General features: G+C 35.9%; 1 protein-coding gene across 2 annotated transcripts; it reads left to right on the top strand.

Annotated features, from left to right (window-relative positions):
- The first annotated feature begins 233 nt into the window (after window positions 1–233).
- On the top strand, window positions 234–17,896 carry DYNC2LI1 (dynein cytoplasmic 2 light intermediate chain 1). 2 transcript variants are annotated; one of them, XM_054629347.2, is made up of 13 exons: window positions 234–366; window positions 1,145–1,268; window positions 1,668–1,702; window positions 2,083–2,152; window positions 2,233–2,321; window positions 4,490–4,676; window positions 7,148–7,216; window positions 8,550–8,627; window positions 10,115–10,191; window positions 10,542–10,612; window positions 11,113–11,210; window positions 12,382–12,474; window positions 17,343–17,896. In XM_054629347.2, the coding sequence occupies exons 1-13, from the start codon at window positions 353–355 to the stop codon at window positions 17,409–17,411; spliced, it is 1,074 nt and encodes a 357-aa protein (XP_054485322.1). In that variant the 5' UTR covers window positions 234–352; the 3' UTR covers window positions 17,412–17,896. The 2 variants fall into 2 exon arrangements, with proteins under 2 accessions (XP_054485322.1, XP_077031958.1); XM_077175843.1 differs by lacking the exon at window positions 234–366 and adding an exon at window positions 418–1,024.
- The last annotated feature ends 450 nt before the right edge of the window (window positions 17,897–18,346 follow it).

The raw sequence follows: 18,346 nt of genomic DNA, 5'->3' as shown, positions 1-18,346 counted from the left end.
CGAGATCCCCCGAGCGCCCTCACACTGGCACCGGTACGGAGCCGTCGGAACCCTGAACACAGCGGCAGCTGAGGGTCCCACGACAAGGAGACGGAGGCATGGGAACCCTGAACACAGCCGCAGCCGCGGGTCCCACGACAAGGAGACCGAGGCATGGGAACCCTGAACACAGCGGCAGCCGCGGGTCCCACGACAAGGACACCAAGCGAGACCCGCGCGGAGCCGCCACACGGCCCCTCCCTGTGAGGGCGGCCGCGGGGCGGGCGGGGCCGAGCCCGCGGAACTACAGCTCCCGACGTGCCCCGCGCCGTTCCCATGGCCACGGGCAGCCGGGCCTGCGGCCCATGCAGCGATGCCCAAGGCCAGGTACCGGGAGCCGTGGTGGTACCAATGGAGACCATGGATCGCTCCCGCTGCCCTGGGGGAAGGGGCCGGCGGCCGGGGAGGACAGCCTGGAAGCGGGAGGGAGGGAAGGAGTGCTAAAACGGGCACTAAAGCGAGCGCGGCCGAGGGCAGGCGGGGCACGCTTGGCCCTTGCCCGGTTGCTTCTGTGAGGGACCCCACAAAACCGGGGTCTGCAGGGGACCGCAGGTGACCCTGAGCACGGGGGGCAGCAGCTCCCCGGCACACCGAGCGCACGTCCGGAGCTCTCCCGAGCCCTCCGAGCCGTGCCCGGCCCCAGAGGCTGGAAAGCCTGGCACGCCTCACAGCCTCCTAAAGGTGTCTCGGCGCCTCAGTGGGCTGCCCGGGGAAGGCTGCGGTGACCGTCCCTGGAGGTGCTTTAAGGAAAGCCTGGACGTGGCACTCGGTCTGGTGGTGTTCGGTCACAGGTTGGACTGGATGATCTCAGGGGTCTTTCCCAACCTAACTGATTGTGTGATTCTGTGATTAAATGTACTCCAAGCAAAGCCTCCCGCTGTACAGCTGGTACGTGCTAAGTACGTGCCACAAGTGGCTGCTGGGGTTATTGAGGAATGTCACTTCGGCTGGTTTGGTTAGCAGTATTTCAACAAGCAGAGAGCAGGTGATGTGGAATAATAATAATAATTTACACCACAATAACCTTAATTTAGATGTTTTCAGGAATTAGTGCCTAAGGTGGGTGTTTAATTATTCTCTTCTTGCTTTGTTTTCTTCCAATTAGTGATACTTTATGGGATCTTGCTATAGCTGAAGTGGAGAAGAGAGAAAATCCTGATGATGATGATGATGTCAAGCCAGGGGAAGTTTGGGAAAGATCAATATTATTTATGGGAAACAAAAACGGGGTAATCTAAATACTGTACAATTCTACACTTTTTAAACGTAATTTGTGTCAGGGAAAACATCTCATATTTTCAGATGTTAAGGTTCACTAATTTTAAAGGCATAATATCTCATGGTCTCATTCTGCAGAGGTCTAATTGATCACGAATGTCTGTTTTAAGTATGGTGTTCCTATTACTATATTTGTCATGTCTATTAGTTTATACTTATAATAATAGTAGAGTAACTTGATTCTGACTGAAATTTGGACTTGAGTTTCTCCTATAAGGCTGCAAACAGTTACATGTATTTGCAGTTTTCTGGTACTTTATTGTTAGAATGTTAAATGAATTTGACCTAGTGATACAATTTTATGCTTTAAAGACAGTACAGTAGAGTTCCTCTTTGTTTTTAACTTCCAGGGAAAGACCACTATCATACTGAGATGCCTTGAGAGGTATGTGTTAAATATTTTAAAGCAGTTTTCAGCTCTAGATTAAAAACCAGTCATATTGTGTGATAATTCATAATGCATGTATGCAGATGTGTTCTGTGACTGGTTGATCATTTAGGAATGAACTTATTTCCCTTCATTATAACCTCTCAGGTGATCCTTTCAGTCCTTCTCCAGTGTCAGCTGAAATGATTCATTTCTTTGGGCTGGTGCTGCTGCTTCTCCTGTCTCCAGTACCTGACACCTCCTGTCTAAAAGTGTCTTCTCTGTACTGCTGTCTCTAAGCCAAATTCTGAACTGACTGATAAATACAATTTAGTAACCACAGAATTAACTTCCTTTCTTTAGAAGATCTTGACAAAACTCAGTTACTTTTCCTTTAGGGAAGAGTCTCCAAAGCCAACATTAGCCTTGGAATATACTTTTGGAAGAAGAGCAAGGAGACACAATTCAGTGAGTATAAAGTATAATTTACCATATCTTTATATGTATATACACACACCTAAAAATAACATAAAGAAACTCTTTTGCAGCCTAAAGATGTAGCTCATTTTTGGGAACTAGGTGGTGGAACCTCATTAGTGGAACTCATTCGAATACCAATCACTGTCCACAACATAAGGTAAGTGTAAATATTACAATTCCAGAGTTATTTGAGCTTTCCTTCAAACATTAGTAATCTCTAGACCTTTTTTGTTTTGTGAAAACCTCTTTCAAAGTGTAAGATAGAACATGTACAGGGTTTTGCTAAGAATCACTGTAATACCACAATGCTTTGCTTTGGTCTTCCTTTTCATCTCCTAAATAAGTTCTAAGTAATCTGAACAAAACATGGAGGAAGTAGGTTGGCCTTAAGTAGATAGAACAAGAAATACAGAAAAAAGATAAGACATAATATCTTTATGCTCAGTGAAGAGCAAAACAACAGTTTGGGGACATATGAAAAATAAAATCTTGCTTCCTTCTTCATGTGCACACATAGATACTCTTTGTGTGACTGATATTTTAGGGTGAAAAACAAGGCCAAAAACTGTTACAAAAAAAGTCTCTGGATTTTTGGGATATGATCTCTTAATGAAAAAGTCATTTCCCAACAGAGAGATGATGTTTCCAGGAGGAACCAGAGCTACTGAAATTATTTGAAAACAAAAGGAAACAGAATTTTTGATCAAATTAAGAGAATGTACTTTAAAAAATTCCATTAAAATAATGGATAGCATAAGAAGAAATGCATGAAAATTTGCATGAGGAAATGACAAGGTGATAGGGGGTGCTTTTTATGGTTTTTTATTAGAGAAAATGGGAGTTGAAAGGGGAGAAAAGGATCAAAAGATAAGTTTTGTATTATGATGTATTGCTTTATTTCATTGTTTTATTGTATTGTATTATTGTATTGTATTATGATGTATTGCTTTATTTCATTCTTCCCCACAGCTTTAACTTCTGTGGGGAAGAAAAAGGAGGGATATCATTTTTATCAGCTATATTTGCTTCTGTTTTGACTACTGAGATAATGCCATTATTTGCTGAGAGACTAAGACAGAAAGAATAAAAATAAAACACTTATGCCATGTTAAGCTCTTTGTCTCTAGAAGAGCTTGGGAGAGAAAAAATTAAGTATAACTTTCCAGCCCCTGACTAAATTAAATTAATTGAACCCTACCTCCATCAGTCTTTTCTTCCTTTTTTACTCATAAGGGATTTTCTGATGTGGAGAATTTTAAGATTCTTTGCTGGGATAGTAATGTTCTGTAAGAACAATTCACTTCTGTTCACAAGGCAATATTTTAACATGCCAGAAAAAATTCTACTATTTCAACAAACATAAGTGCATTTTGCTGATTTTCTCATCATTGTACACAAGCAATTTGCTTATTTAAAAGTTCCATAAAGTATATCTAGCTTCAAGAGACAAAGTATATCTATATCAAGAGATTTTTCACCAGATTTTTCTTTCCCACAGCATTTTAAAGTGAAATTGAACACTCAGTTTGCTTTGTAGCTTTTGTAATACCACTCTGGTCTAGAATCCCCTTTTTCAAGTCAGGTTAGAATGAGATAGAATGATGGCATCCATTCAGATTACTGCATTTGCCATGACCTTTACAGTTGCACTTAAATGCAGCTGGTGTTTTGGGAGGCAGGGTTTTAGAAAGAGAGGACTTCAGGTGTAAAAGATTTCCCATCAGCAATCCACCTTTAAAAGTCTGGTAGTAGCTAAGGATGTCATGAGTACTCTTTTATCTTTCAGAAGACTTTTCTCAGGCATCTATTCAAGGTTCCAACAAACTGTCACAGTCCATGACATGGAATATTGTCCTTAACCAGGTTTTCTTCATTTCATATTAGAAAAGAATAATGAAAGTATGGAACTTTCCCAGGCATACAGGGAGTACAGGTAATAGTTAGGAAAGATCCTAGCCATTGGCTAACATTGCTTGGTCTGGAGTTGGAGACTTATGAACTTATGAGATGGGAGGGGTACATAACAGCAGAAATTCTCAGTTGTACAGGAGGGAACTACAGGGCTGAGGATATTTGCACATTTTATTGTTTGAAGACAGTCCCCAAAAACAATTGAAAGTTGCCAAAATAATAGTTCTGTACAAGGGACAAGGGAAAGGTTTCTTCAGAGTGCAGAATATCCCTAAAAGCCATCTTGCTTTGCCGTCACATTTAATTCTGTCTTAGCAGGTAGATGTTCATATTTGCAGTACAGGTGTGGTTTTGTATTAAAATGCTGACTGCCTCATGTGCTAAATATGTGACCAAATAATACCTATTTAATAGGTCATTTGCTGTAGTTCTGGTGTTGGATCTCTCCAAACCTAATGAACTCTGGAGTACTATGGAGAGCCTTCTGCAGGTCACCAGGAACCACGTGAACAAAATTTTAACCAAACTAGAAAAGACAAACCCTGAAGTAGCTGCTGAAATTAAACAGAGAATGTGGAACAATCTGCAGAGGGATCACCCTGTAAGTTACTTCTAATATTTTCTCCAGATGTCACAGGCCTTTATACAGTTAAAGATAATGCTTTAGAAAATCATAAACAACTCTTTTAGATTTTTATGCATGACTGAAAATCCATTTGATGTAGATGAACCTGTTCACTGGAAAATTATAGCAATTTAATAAAAATTCAATAAGAGCAGAAACAAGGAAAGAAGGTTTCTTATATCTTTTTGTTAGATATCTAATGTGATTGTTATGGCATGTTACACCAATCAAAAGAAATAGTTTTAGAGTAGCAGTTTGCTTTTTTCCCCCCTCATCTTTTAAAAATGAAGATGAAAACTAGAATGTACAAAAGTCATCTAGCAAGAGACTAGCTGAAGGTACAAATTTAAGCAAAGAATATAGTTATAACAGCCATCAACATGACTATATACTTTGCATTTATTTAAATGTCTATCACAAACTCAATGCCTTTTGATAATCTGACAACTAATTAAATTATAAAGTTTCAGAAATGTTAACATCAGTCCTTTAAACATAATTGCTAACTAAATCTCTGGAAAAGCTAAACTAGATTATGCGCAATAGAAAGGAAAAGTCATTGTGCGTAAAACCTCTGCAAATGTTGTGTGTATATAATGCATAAATAACTATTCAACAATTCAAAGACCTGGCATGTAAATCTAGTTACTGTAACTTCTATAAAATGCTTCAATACAGCAAGTGCTTGTAGAGCTCAGAAATTTAAAAGTAACTCAAAATATATGAGAAAGCAACATATGCAGCACTCCATAGTGTTAGCATATGGAGTTTGATATTGGGATTATTTTGGTTTTTACTTTTAGAGAAGGTAATTTACAAAAAGATAACACCTGCATGCACAAATAAATGGCAATAAATTATGACCACACATCTAGTTTCATATAGGGTTTTACATATCAGAAAATTGCAAGCTTATTGCAATAAAGAAAAATAATAATGCTATTATTTGTTAAGAAAACTTGTTATTCTTGCACTGTATTAAGCACAATTATATCTTCTGAACTAAAATTTCTGTTTATCTTCCATTATCAAAGACATCAATAATGCAAATAAAATATTATATTACTGTTTGGTTCTCTTCTTACTTTCATCATTGTTCAAAGAAAAATTGTGTCAGTTTATTAGAAGAAAATACTATCTTTTATAGTCAAATTATAAGATAGTTTATGGAGATCTTTATGTGCCTTTTAATGGCTAAACCTATTTTTATTATAAAAAGGAATCAATTAAATACTTATATTTTTTTAAGGTTTAAGATATATTTCATCGGCCTGGCTAAAGAATTATTTGCTATGATGATAAAACATATCAATTGCAGACCCTGTTTAAAAAGGCTGAATGCGTCTAAACTATTCCACAGTCAAAAATAAATTCCACAGTCAAAACATGAATAGGGTTCAATATGCTAGTTTTAAAGTTTCTGATGTTTTCCCAAATTTTTCTTCTTAGTTTTGAAATGAAAACTTTTTTTTCTGTTTTATATTCTATATACTCTTTTTAAGTTGTGATAGTTTTGCTTAAAGCTATTTCTTTGACAGTGTATGAGTGAAGCCATTATTTCTCCTCTCCAAGCAGAGAATTCTCAGTATGTGCAGCTTCTGTAAACATCCTGTCATTTAACCTGTCTGTGAAATACCTGGGGTTAGGAGGGAGCAGTTGGACCAACCTCTGCTACAACTCATCTTTCTTGCACTGCTGCAGCCAAAGCAGCTTGAATAAATATTTGCTTGAACACACAAGGGGATTATCTCATTTCATATGGACTACAGCAAACTCCTCCAGATCACTTGAGAATTCTTGTAATTCACTTATTAAAATTTTTATGCCACATTAGCTATTTAGCACATAAGTCTGACTTTTAGACCTGTTTTCCTCCATTGATACTGATTCACATTTTCAAGATTGTTGGATGATGTTTCCTCTTTGTGATGATATCAAACATTTGAAATACACATTAAATATTGTTTGAGTGTTTGGAAAACATTATGTGGGCAGGACAAATGTGTGACACAAGCAAATAATTCCATTTATTTTTCTTGAGATTTTGTCTGCATTCTTTTAGATTTTATCCGCATTCCTTTAGATTTTATCCAAAGAATGTGAACATGTCAAAAATCCAGTTCTACTAATCCAGCCAGGCAGGTGTTCTATGAATACATGAGGTTTTTCCTCTCTTCCTTTCCCATCTAATAATGCTATATATAGTGTAAAGGCCCTTTTTTTTTCCCAGTAAGTGTTCTAACTGCTCAGAGGGATTACTTCCTGACCATTTAGGAAGAAAATGGTAGAATATAATATGGATATTGCAATAAAGTTGATTCCTCTACCTTAAGGTTTGGAAAACGTTGTCTTCTGTGAATTTATTTTAACCTCTTTCAGCTGCTTTAACAATTGCAATCTTTTACAGTTTGTTTACAGAGCTTAACTGTCCTATATCTTTTTAACAGGACAGTGCATTAGTTGACCCTTTTCCAATACCCTTGGTGATAATTGGAAGCAAATACGATATTTTTCATGTAAGTAATACTTAAGTACCTTTTTAATAATTAAATTATTCTCAATAAATATTCTATATACTAAAATTTTACTAATATAATAGTAATCTTTTGAACTAAAGTGTGGACAGCCAGTCTTCTACCACAAAAAAAAAAAATTTCCATCCAACAGCATTAAGGAAGGCCTACTGTCATTCCTTCACAAAACATCCCCAAACTGATGACTTTTGAGATGTACACAGAAAATGCTTCCCTTTTGGGTTCTGCAGCAACTTGTCTCTACAAGAAAACACCACATGGATGATTTCCTTTTAGAATGAGAGAAATCCAGCTCCAGGTGTCCTTTGTGACAGCAGCTGTAAGTTTATGGCAGTGAAAGAGGGGTGTATCTCAAGTCAGCTGATCAAATGTTTTTTGGTGGCAGCTTCAGTCTAGAATTTATTTTAAAGTACTTCCTAAGTTTCTAGAGACAAGTGAGAAATTGCATTTTTTATGGAGGGGAAGAAAGAAATGTCATAGTACTGCTGGATTCTCTCCCAGGCCATAAAAATCCCTAACAAATGCATATTCACTGCACTTGATTATGAGAAACCAGGACAATATGTTTGATTTTTAGCAGTTGTGCTGGCAGCCTGTGCTCCTCTGGATGGCTACACAGTGCACTTGATACCTGGCTGACTCTCTGAGTTACTGAATTCTTTATTAATAAGGGACTTGCCTTCTGTCATACCAAAGCTTTATGCTGAGCCATGACTCTCTTGTAATAAAGACAAAAAGCCAGCCTGGTTCTGTTGGGGAATTCTATGGATTCTATGGATTGACTCTGCAGGCATCACTGGGACCAAATTTTCACCCATTTCATCCAGGGAACGCCATCTGTATGATCTTAGATGAAATAGACGTGGGTGAAAAGGTATTTTGATGCACCTTTCCAATCTTGCAGGTATTGGAATTCGACAGCATATACCCAAAGATTTACTTAAATATTTTCACAAAAAAGAAAAAAAAATCTTATTCTTCTAGTAGGCAACATTGCTACTGGTAAAAATTTAAAATAATATCAAACAAATAAATTGAAAATTAAATGTACATTCTCAATTTAAAAACTTTTCCTGGGCTAACATATTGCCTGAATTAGGCTTCATGTGTAAAAAAGAAACAAAGAGAAATTGTGACATTTCTTTTTAGAGTAGGCTGTTACTGATTCTGTCTTAAGATATAATTATGCTGACAGCTGAAGGCCTTATATATTGTAGCTTAAGTGCACTGCAGTTTATATAAAAAAAGGAAAAGTTTTAACTGTAGTATTTTGGGGTTTTTTCTTACATCTATGTTCCACTATCAACTTTTTCAGGAGTTTGACTCTGAAATGAGGAAAATAATAAGCAAGACACTTCGATTTGTTTCACATTATTATGGAGCCTCATTAGTGGTATGTATTTTCACTTTCTATTTAAGAAGAGAGAAGATGAACAATATTTCTGTTACAAAACAATATTTTTAAAAATCATACTATAAAACTCCTAGAGAAAATGGGATTTAATTGGTTTTACAGTAGCTTTCTTCGTGAGGCTATCCGTTGAACAAGTGACTGTACTGGCAGGGGATGGATGGACATGCCTTGTGAGCAAACAAACTACACAATTCCCAGTATCAACAAACACAGAATGAAAACAGTTACCTGTTAGCCAACTTAGTTCTTGCATTGAATTTACTGCATCTTGGGCAATTCTTTTTTTTGGTACAAGAAAGGAGAATGGGCAAAAGTGATTGCCTTAGATTGAATTAGGGAACTGAGCCTTTTGGTAGAAGCATGAACTTACATCAAGTGACCGAGCTTTCGTAGGTTTAAAATCATTGACTCGTTTTCACAGTAGTTTATGTATACCAGATTACTACACTTAGGGTGTTGAAGAAGGACAGGAGCTTCCTTACAAAAGTGGGTAGAAAGATGCCAACATGACGAAAATGATTTATTTTAGTTTTCAGATCATTCTCTGAGTAAAGACAGAAACATGCATGCTGAAATTCACAGTCCAAAAACACTGCATCTTGGGCTCACTGTGCATCAGAAGATGGGTCTAATTGTAGCAACCAACCATCATTCATGTAATAAACAGTATTTAATGGTAGCTTAGTGATTATCAAAACAACTTATGTTTACTTTGAATACTTATAATCCCAGTATGTCCTTTTGCATGCACGTAAAGCTTTTTCACTCTGACACATAAATTTGTCTTTTGTTAACTGAGAGTACAACTGTCTTGGTTGGAGTTTTTTTAGTATTTAAGCATTATTGTAATTAAATATTAGAATATAAATCTCTTTGTCTGCTTAATCCTGATTGTCATTGAAATGAGAAGGAGAAATCTAATTTCTCACAGCACAGATCTGACTTCTTTCTCAAAGACACAAATCTGTTAGGATACAAAAGCCCTTAGACAAGAAGAAGCATGTTGTTTGAGACTATATTTTGAAAATTGCTTTCTGGTAAATCTGTACCATTCTGCCACTTCTAAGCTGTTTTAAGACAATTATATAGTTATTCATTACATTTCTAAATGTTTATGATATTCTGGATAATATTTTATGCAATTTAAAATCTTAAATCATTCGTCTTGGCGAAGAGACTTCTGTCTCGTAATGTGCATATTTCAAAAGTTTTGAATCAGTATTTTAAAAATGATTCTTTAATCTTTATTTATTCTACTTTTTAATCTTTCTTGATATTCAGTAGCAAATACATTCATGTTTTTGAAAGGGAATTTTATTTTTATTCTAGTCAATTCAGTGAACATATACCAAATTTATTTGGGTCAGGTATTAATTAGAAAGGCTCCATCCTCTTTGTAGATGGCAAAATGCAATATACCTATGATGGAAGTTCCTAAAGTATAATTTGTTTTCTGATTCATTTAGTTTACCAGTAAATCTGAGGCTCTCCTGCTGAAAGCCCGTGCTCTTATTAATCACTTGGCATTTGGCTACGATAAAAGGTAACATTATTGTTCAACTATTAAATGTCTTGCTCAGAGCATAAAATTACTTAATAAAAGTATTTTAATAATAAAAACTTTTAAAATTAAATATTATCTCTGAAAGATTTTTGTTCATGGACTTGGACTTCTGTGACTCAGCTGCCTATCTCTGCTAAGAATAGTGATAACTCCTAGTTTTGATCCTCAAACTGATGAATGAAAAATGTGGTTACCACTGGAATTGAGTACTATTTTATTTACATGATTTATATGCAAACCCCAGTAAGACTCTAGTCTTGGCTAGAATAGTGGGTTTTTTTGTTGATTGCTAAATGCTCACTTGATATATTTTCTTTTTTTCTGTTTAGCAAGTCTGTATCAGTGGATCCCAGCAAACCTCTCTTTATACCAGCAGGCCTGGATTCCATGAGCCAAATAGGTTAGAACATTTCCTTTTCATTGTTTGTTGCTTAATTCTTTTGAAAACAAGAAAAACATTTTAAGCAAATTGATAAATTACAGCACATCAGTATCAGTTTTAACAGATTACTGAAGGAAATAACTTACAAATTTTAAAATCATGATTCAGTATATTACTGAGAATTACTTGTGCAGGTTTGTTAGGTAGTTTAATAAAGTCTCTGGACTATGTAAAATAGTAAAGTACCAATAAGCTTAGATCTGAAAGAAAATAAAATATACAAAACCTCTCAGCCCATTTCATGGTAGAAGATCAATGTTTTTTTCAAACAATGTTTGAAAAATATACAAAACCTCTCAGCCCATTTCATGGTAGGAGATCAATGGTTTTTTCAAACTTGTTGCAGCTTGTCAGTGTAGAAGGTAAAATACCAAATTAGATGGTTCATTATGCAAAATTATTCTGTGATTTATGTTGTTATGACAACACACTTGTCTTATGTGTGCTGTGATCCTCAGGACCACCACCTGCCTCTGACAGTGATCTTGGAAAGATGCGTGCCAACACGCCTTTGGAACTATGGAAAAAAGTATTTGAGAAAACATTTCCTCCCAAGGTAGGCATGGATATGCCATGCAAACAGCTGATTTTCTCACAGAACAGCAGCAATATCCCTGCTCCTTTTTGTCTTTCAAGTCCACTGACTGGAATTTCAGTCTCACTTAGAAGTTCTCTTTAATACATTTTTAAAAGATAAAGGCTTATATGTGGTAGTGCTTCTACATCTTCAGTCACCTTCCTACATGTAGAAATTATGAAAGATGCTCTTCTTAGTATAAAATGCCCCAACATGATAAAGACTAAACTTCTTAGAAACTATAGAGAAGTGTTAGTTTTCATGTTATTTTTCCTCATAGCCTTTAAAAACACAATAAACAAATGTTTCCTCCTGCACCCACCCCTCCAAGTACCCCCTGAACTCCCCCTGAAACAGCTGGAGAAATGAATACACTTCTCATTTGGCAAGCTCCATGTCTGTTCATCAGTGTATCAGTCTAATTAAAGATTTAAACATTGGCCAAATAAATTCACAGTCTCCTGTTTTGGTTCCACAGCAGCCTTTAAACTTTGAAGCTATTTTTATACATTGTGACCCTCTTTTTCCATTGCCTCACCTAGGAAGTAGAATTCTGCTTTATTTTATTCCATCACTGGTATTATTGCCTTCTTGCTACTTTCCATTTGATATGATTAAGGAGATATATGCAGGACAACATTTAAAAACCCCCTCCTCATCTGATAGTTTTTCTTACTATTAGTGCATTTGCTTCTTTGGAATTCAAGTTACAGTTCACTCAAGGCTAGGAAATGAAAATGCAGATATTTGGCAAAGATAGCAATCAGTTTCTCAGCTATTGAAGTAATGCTTCTGATAACCAGGACTGAATTCTAGTCATGAGTATTAAATAGTTTAACAAGGGCAACCTCAACTGTGCCCTAACATCATGGACCAGAAAGGATATTTTCATTTTGATGCTCAAGAATAATAACCAACCACCACATAAGAATATTTTCTGCCTGTTAGAATCTAGCTGCACTCTTATTTTTTCTTCATTTTACTGACAGGTTTTTTTTAAACTAATCTATGTCCTGTAGCACAAAATTGTTCCATAAATGCAAGCTTTTAATTTGTATTAAAAGCAAATACTTTAATTTCTATGTGTGGCTTTTTCTTATTAAAAGAAGATAAATTGTATCATTTGGGGTTTTGTCTTTTCTCTTTTTAGAGTTTCTCTGATTTACAAGATACCAAGGACCCTGCACAGGATAGTCAATATGCTGAGTATGAAGTTGATGTCATGAGAGCTCAGAAAAACCAGGTGTGTGGTAATTCTCTAAATGCTGTTCACAGTCAGGTATTCCAGAACCACCAGCACTGCTGAACTAATAGTATTACTCGTACCTCCCCTTTTTGCCCTTAAATAACTTCAGCTTTAGATTTCAGTTTACGAGTTGGTTGTGAGGTTTTTTTCCCATTGTTAAGATACTAAGCCTGTAGACCATTGTTAGATCTCAATGTTTTGGCTCTGAGTTTCTTTAGAAATTAAGAATTCAAATTTTCCCTCAAACTGTACTCTAAAGTTAACTCACTAAAATAAACCTTGAAGCTTTCTTGACAGCCATTTCCTCATTTCTTCACTCTGTACTCTCATTTGAGTGTTGACTAACAAAGTATGGGAAGCAATATCAAAGTATGTGGTGAGGACTCTTCTGTCTTTCTCCTTCAAAACTTATTTAAACTGGAAAGATGATAACATTTCTAACTTGACTTTGCAGGCTATGGACATTTTATCTTAACTAGAGTGAATGGAATTATTCCACAGAGTAATGACATGTGGCTTAACCCCTGAATTCCAGGAAAGACCTTTAATGGGGAAAGGGTCTTCTATTTTTTCTTAAAATTTTTGAAGAGTTTCTGCCTTTCTCTAGATTAGTGGGGAATTAATTTTATAGAAAAATTCTGTGGCAAACCAGGTGAAGGTTAAATAACTGCCTTACAGCTAACAGTATATAACATCAGCTGAGTAGCAGTACTGTATAGAACAGTTTTCATCAGTATGGGTATGTTCATAGGTATGGGTCTCCTAAAATCAAGATTTATCCAAAGAATAAAGCAATTTCAAAAATCCCCTGCAGCCTTTGAACCTGCACATTACGTGCAATATCCTGTTGATGTAGGTATCAGTTCTGAATTTGTCACATCAAGAGTAGTCCTAGAAATCATTAAAATTTGTAAAGCACACTGCTTTTGGAATTTATAATATAAACATACTCAGTATAGCTACATATCTCAAAAGAACTATATAGTGTACTAGGTTTGTTATTTTTACATAATAATGTGTTGCAAAAGAAGATACTGGTATGTATTGATTAAATCATACAGGAAATTAATCATTTTCTGTTTTTAAACAAAAGAGACAGGCTTTTAGAATCTTAATCTGTTCAAGGGCATTGCAAACCATTATAGCTTCTTTTTGTTGGACTACTACAAGTAATTTGAGCATTAAAGAGAAAATTACTTCTGTTATCTGCAGTCATTTCCTAAGTTTTTATCATGAAGTTTAATTTTTACAAGATTATTTGCACATTATTAAAATGTTTTATACTAAGAATTTGAATTGCACCAAGCTAGAAATATGTATCTAAAAGAAAAGAACTTTCTAGTTGCAGTGTTTCTTGAAGTGTCCTTCAGTTTTCCAGTTCAATGGAAAGCAGCACAAAATTAATATTTTTAAGTAACTTTTTAAATTCCTCATGTGTCTGACATTCTTTATAGAGTCTCATGGTACCTATTGCATAGGAGGGCCAGTATTTTAAGATGGTCAATATGCAAGGTGTTGCTAATGAAATCATGGGACCTAATGCAAAATTAGAAGTATCATATGATGACAGTGAATGTTTTCATGTTACCACTTTTCTGGGTTACTTTCGGTTAATTAATGTTACTTTGGACTACAGATGATAGCCTATTTGCTTACTTATCTCAAAGATAAGCTTCAAAAGAAAAAGAAGCACAAAACCAGCAAGGGAAGCAAAACACAGCCCCTGTCACTGCATCTGATAGAAGAGCCAGCAATAGCTGACTGACTCAGTCCTCATCAGGACTGCTCGATAATACCATAATAGATTTACAGATAACTGTGGCAATAATACAAAGTTTAAATAAATCATTTCCAACTTTGGAATTCTGATTGAAGTATTTGCCTGCATTCTAGCAGAGTAAAAGACTGAATTCTAATTCCTGAGTATAAAATAAGAAAACAGTTTTAAAAAAAAAATCAAGGAAGTCCCTGGCTGACTCCAAGGTACTGTTAGCCAGCATTTATCTGAGATGCTGCTTGGCTGTAGAAGTTTAGAGTTCAGCTCATCAGCATTCTGACATAACTGTTTTCTTTTAGACAGGATTATTTTGCCTCCTTAATATTTTCAGAGTTAACTATGAGATGTACCACTTTCTTTCTTAACATTTTTGCTCTGGAAAGCTCTCTGAGGCTGTCTTTTCCTCACTGTGCCTTCCTTCAAGATGGAGCACATCTCTCTTTCTCAACTATGTCTTTTCAGAATTCTTTTCCTAGTTCTTGCCCCACAGACATACATAGCACAGGTTGATATTAAATAGTGCTGTTGGAATTGTTTGCTGCTTTTCATTCCCTGTAGTTAAGCTCTGAGAGAGAATACAACACCAGGGAACCTTTTGAAATTTGTATCTCTAATGTAATTCTTAACTAGCAGATTTTCTCCAGGAATTACTGGAATTTTGTGGGTTTTGCAGGGCTTTCAAGATTCAAAAAAAAAAAGAAAAAATCATCTGTATAGTTATTAGGCCTTAAATGTCTAGGTTTTGGTCAATTCTTCATAGATAAACCACATGGCAAACTTGTCATCCTCTGTCCATTCCCTGTTAGCTTTTTAGCTTTTGATGCTTTCAGGTCACCTTAATTTGTTTTTTAGTACACACATAACCTGAATAAGAGTGAGACATTTTAAAATAATATTTCTGATTAGAGCTACATGTATACACCTGCATCAGTAGGCACCTGTGGGGAGCATGAAAGTCTTATTCCTTAGTTCCTTCTAAATGTTTGTGGCATTTAGTGAGAGCCTGGCACATGGGAATGTCTGTTCTCTTTCCTTTAGAAATGCTTTCTGCCACAGATGTAAGTACTCTATGGTGTCTTTTTGAAGGTTTTTCTTTGTTCCTGATATGCCTTCACTGCTAAAGCTCAAAATAGGTGCTTGGACCTTTTGATCTGGACACTTGACTGCAGCTTCATTCATTGATGCAACAGATAAAGCTCAACCTTGAGCTCAATGACCTGGAGAGCCTCCTACTCATGTGCTTCAGAAATGATGCGGTGCCAGAGTTCACAGTGACTGGTCCTTGTTACACAGAGCTATTACTTCAGGGATTGGTGCCAGTTCTAGCTGAAGCCTCAAGCCATCAAGTGAGGTCAAAAAAAGTAGATGCCTGGTGCCATTTGAAGTCAGCTGAAAAGTCATGGAAGCAAATCTTAATGAACTGTTAGGACTTTAAAAAGTCATAAACACAAGAAGATTCTGCATCTCACAAGGAAGAATAGTTGCATTTCCCCTAAAATTGCAGCAGCCTAATCAACTCACAACCAAATGTCACCTCCATGTCAGATCTGCAGGGACATGGGGACTGTGCTGGCCAACAGACTGAGAACCATATTCTTTCAGCATACTTTGCTGAACTTCAGGAGACCATTTCAGTCTCATTCCACAAAACCAAAGATTTCATACTGTGCCATGAGCCCTTGGTCACACAAATATAATAGGCCTCTACCTTAACCTGCATAACAGAGCAGTACCACCTTTCATTTTCTCCAGGACATATGCTAGTCTTCATAAGAGAAAAAGTTATTTAGCATATTTACTTAGCTACCAAGAACAAGCTTTCTTGTTTTCACATGAACACATGTCCAAATGGGTAAAAAAAAGATTTCATTTTTAAAGCAAATTAAAGAGCATTATTAGAGCACTGTTATTAAATTTTCTACCAAAGTTTTTGTCCTTAAGACTTTTAATTAGTGTTTCAGTACTTGGTTGCTTTCACCATGTTCCAGATTGAGGGCACTTCCAGTAAGAAACTGCATCAAAAGGAAAGCTGAAGCCATATCAGTCACTCAGAACAGAGGAAATGCAACAATTAAGGCTTTTCCTCCAATCTTAATTTTTCCTTCTTGTTTGTAGACATTGTAGTATTGTCTTTAATTACATGATCATATACTATTTTGCTGATGTCTCAATTCAATTGTTCAGTATTTCTTTTCATCATCCTTATTCTTTATGTACCTTATTTTTCAACCTGCCATTCAGACACTTCAATGAACACAAAAGTATTAATTTTTTTTTTCTGAGAGTGTGTGGTAATGTTATCTTATCTGAGTGCCTCACAAACATCAGTTCAGTCTTTCTTCCCAATCCCTTTATGAGATTAGGTGTGATCTTCCCCATTTGACAGATGAAGAATTTACAGAAACACAGAAGTACAGAAGCATTAATGTTTTAAAAAAAATTTAAGCCCACTTTATGCCAATGTTGAGATATCTGTGATAAGTTGCTAGCACTAATTATGTTTAAAGCATTCAGATCACATTTAAAGCACATTTAAATTACAATTATGTTTTCTTTGTAAATCTGATCTCTGCCCCGTACACTTGCACCAACAAAACAATCGTAGCATAATGCTAGCATGAAGATTTTTTGCTGAAAAAATCTTTAGAAATGACTCCTGACAGTACACACCCTACATAAAATTCAGCAGAGGAAACTGTTGTTTGTAGTTGTGCTAGAAACTCCTATTAGAGGATTCAGTGCTCCCAGTTGACTGAGATGAGGTCATTTGTCTACCTTACTAGTACTCTGCTGATCTAAAGTACACAAAATGTAGCTCCCTACATGACAGCAATTGTGGCAAAATTCATAGCACTTCTAGGATAATTTTGTTAAATACAGAAGCACACTACACCTCCTCTGCAGTGAAAAGTGTTTGTACATACATACATTTGCCAAATAAATACATGAAGTTTCTGGAGACTTTTAGTAATGAGAAATATGTATTTATGTTTCTTTTTATTTATTATTTATTTATTTATTATTCATTTTACTTCATCTATTTATTTATTATTCATTTTATTTAATATGTATTTATGTTTCTTTTTAGGAACTTGAACAATACAAAAGAAATGCCTCTAAATCCTGGAAAGAAATGGATTTTGACTCTGATGGATGAACTGCTCTGTCTTCAGTTTAACTCCATTTACAAAATTATTTTTATAATTTTTACATTCCATTAGCAATTTCATCTGATGCCGTTGAAAATATATAATATCAAACTATGAAGTTGGTATTTATCAAGCATCCCTATTGTTATTTTTATAAAAGGAGCTGTTTATTCACTGTCCAAATTAATTTATCTTGTCACTGGCAAAGAGTTTTAAAAAGTGGGGAGAAAGGAATTCTAGATTGCTCTCAGATGGGTTTGTATATGAAGACTGGCATTAGTCAGTTCATCCTCATTTATATCACATTATTTGATTTACTTTTGAATACTTCTACACTATGCATATATTTAAATATAAACAAGTTTTCACACCCAAAATAGGAGATTATGTAGTGTCTAGGCATCTTTTTGTAGTTCAAAACCAAAGCTTAAGAAATACTTGCATAATTGTTTGATATATTTGAATAAATAAAAAAAACCTAAAACTGGCAGAAGTGGAGTTAAAACGTTCTTTGACCTGAATTCAGAAGTGTGCATTCTCTGTGTCACAGAATAATACAGTTTAATACAGGATTTACTTCCTGCAATGTATAATGTCACACAGAGTTTACAAGATGGATGTTTCTGTCATATATTCAAATGCTAGGAAGTCAGTCTAGTTAATTTGACAGATACTTGGTTAGTGCTGAGAGTATTATTGATTCACATTCAGCCTACAGCAGGAATGGGTTTTTGTCCATGTACACCTCTCTAGTGTGAGATGCACTGAGTGTTCTGAGAATCCACAGGACAATCCAGATTAAAGCCAGAGGTGTCTCCTGAGAGCTCAGACTTGTCAGAGAGTGAATGTTGAACAGTCACTGGCAAACCACATCAACCCTACATGCTCATAAAAATGGGAGAGACAGACTAATCTGGTATCCTTCCAGCTATTTAAAACTATT

Source organism: Agelaius phoeniceus, chromosome 3 (genome assembly GCF_051311805.1).
Source record: "Agelaius phoeniceus isolate bAgePho1 chromosome 3, bAgePho1.hap1, whole genome shotgun sequence".
Taxonomy (NCBI): Eukaryota; Metazoa; Chordata; class Aves; order Passeriformes; family Icteridae; genus Agelaius; species Agelaius phoeniceus.
This window is presented reverse-complemented; position numbering and strand designations above follow the sequence as displayed.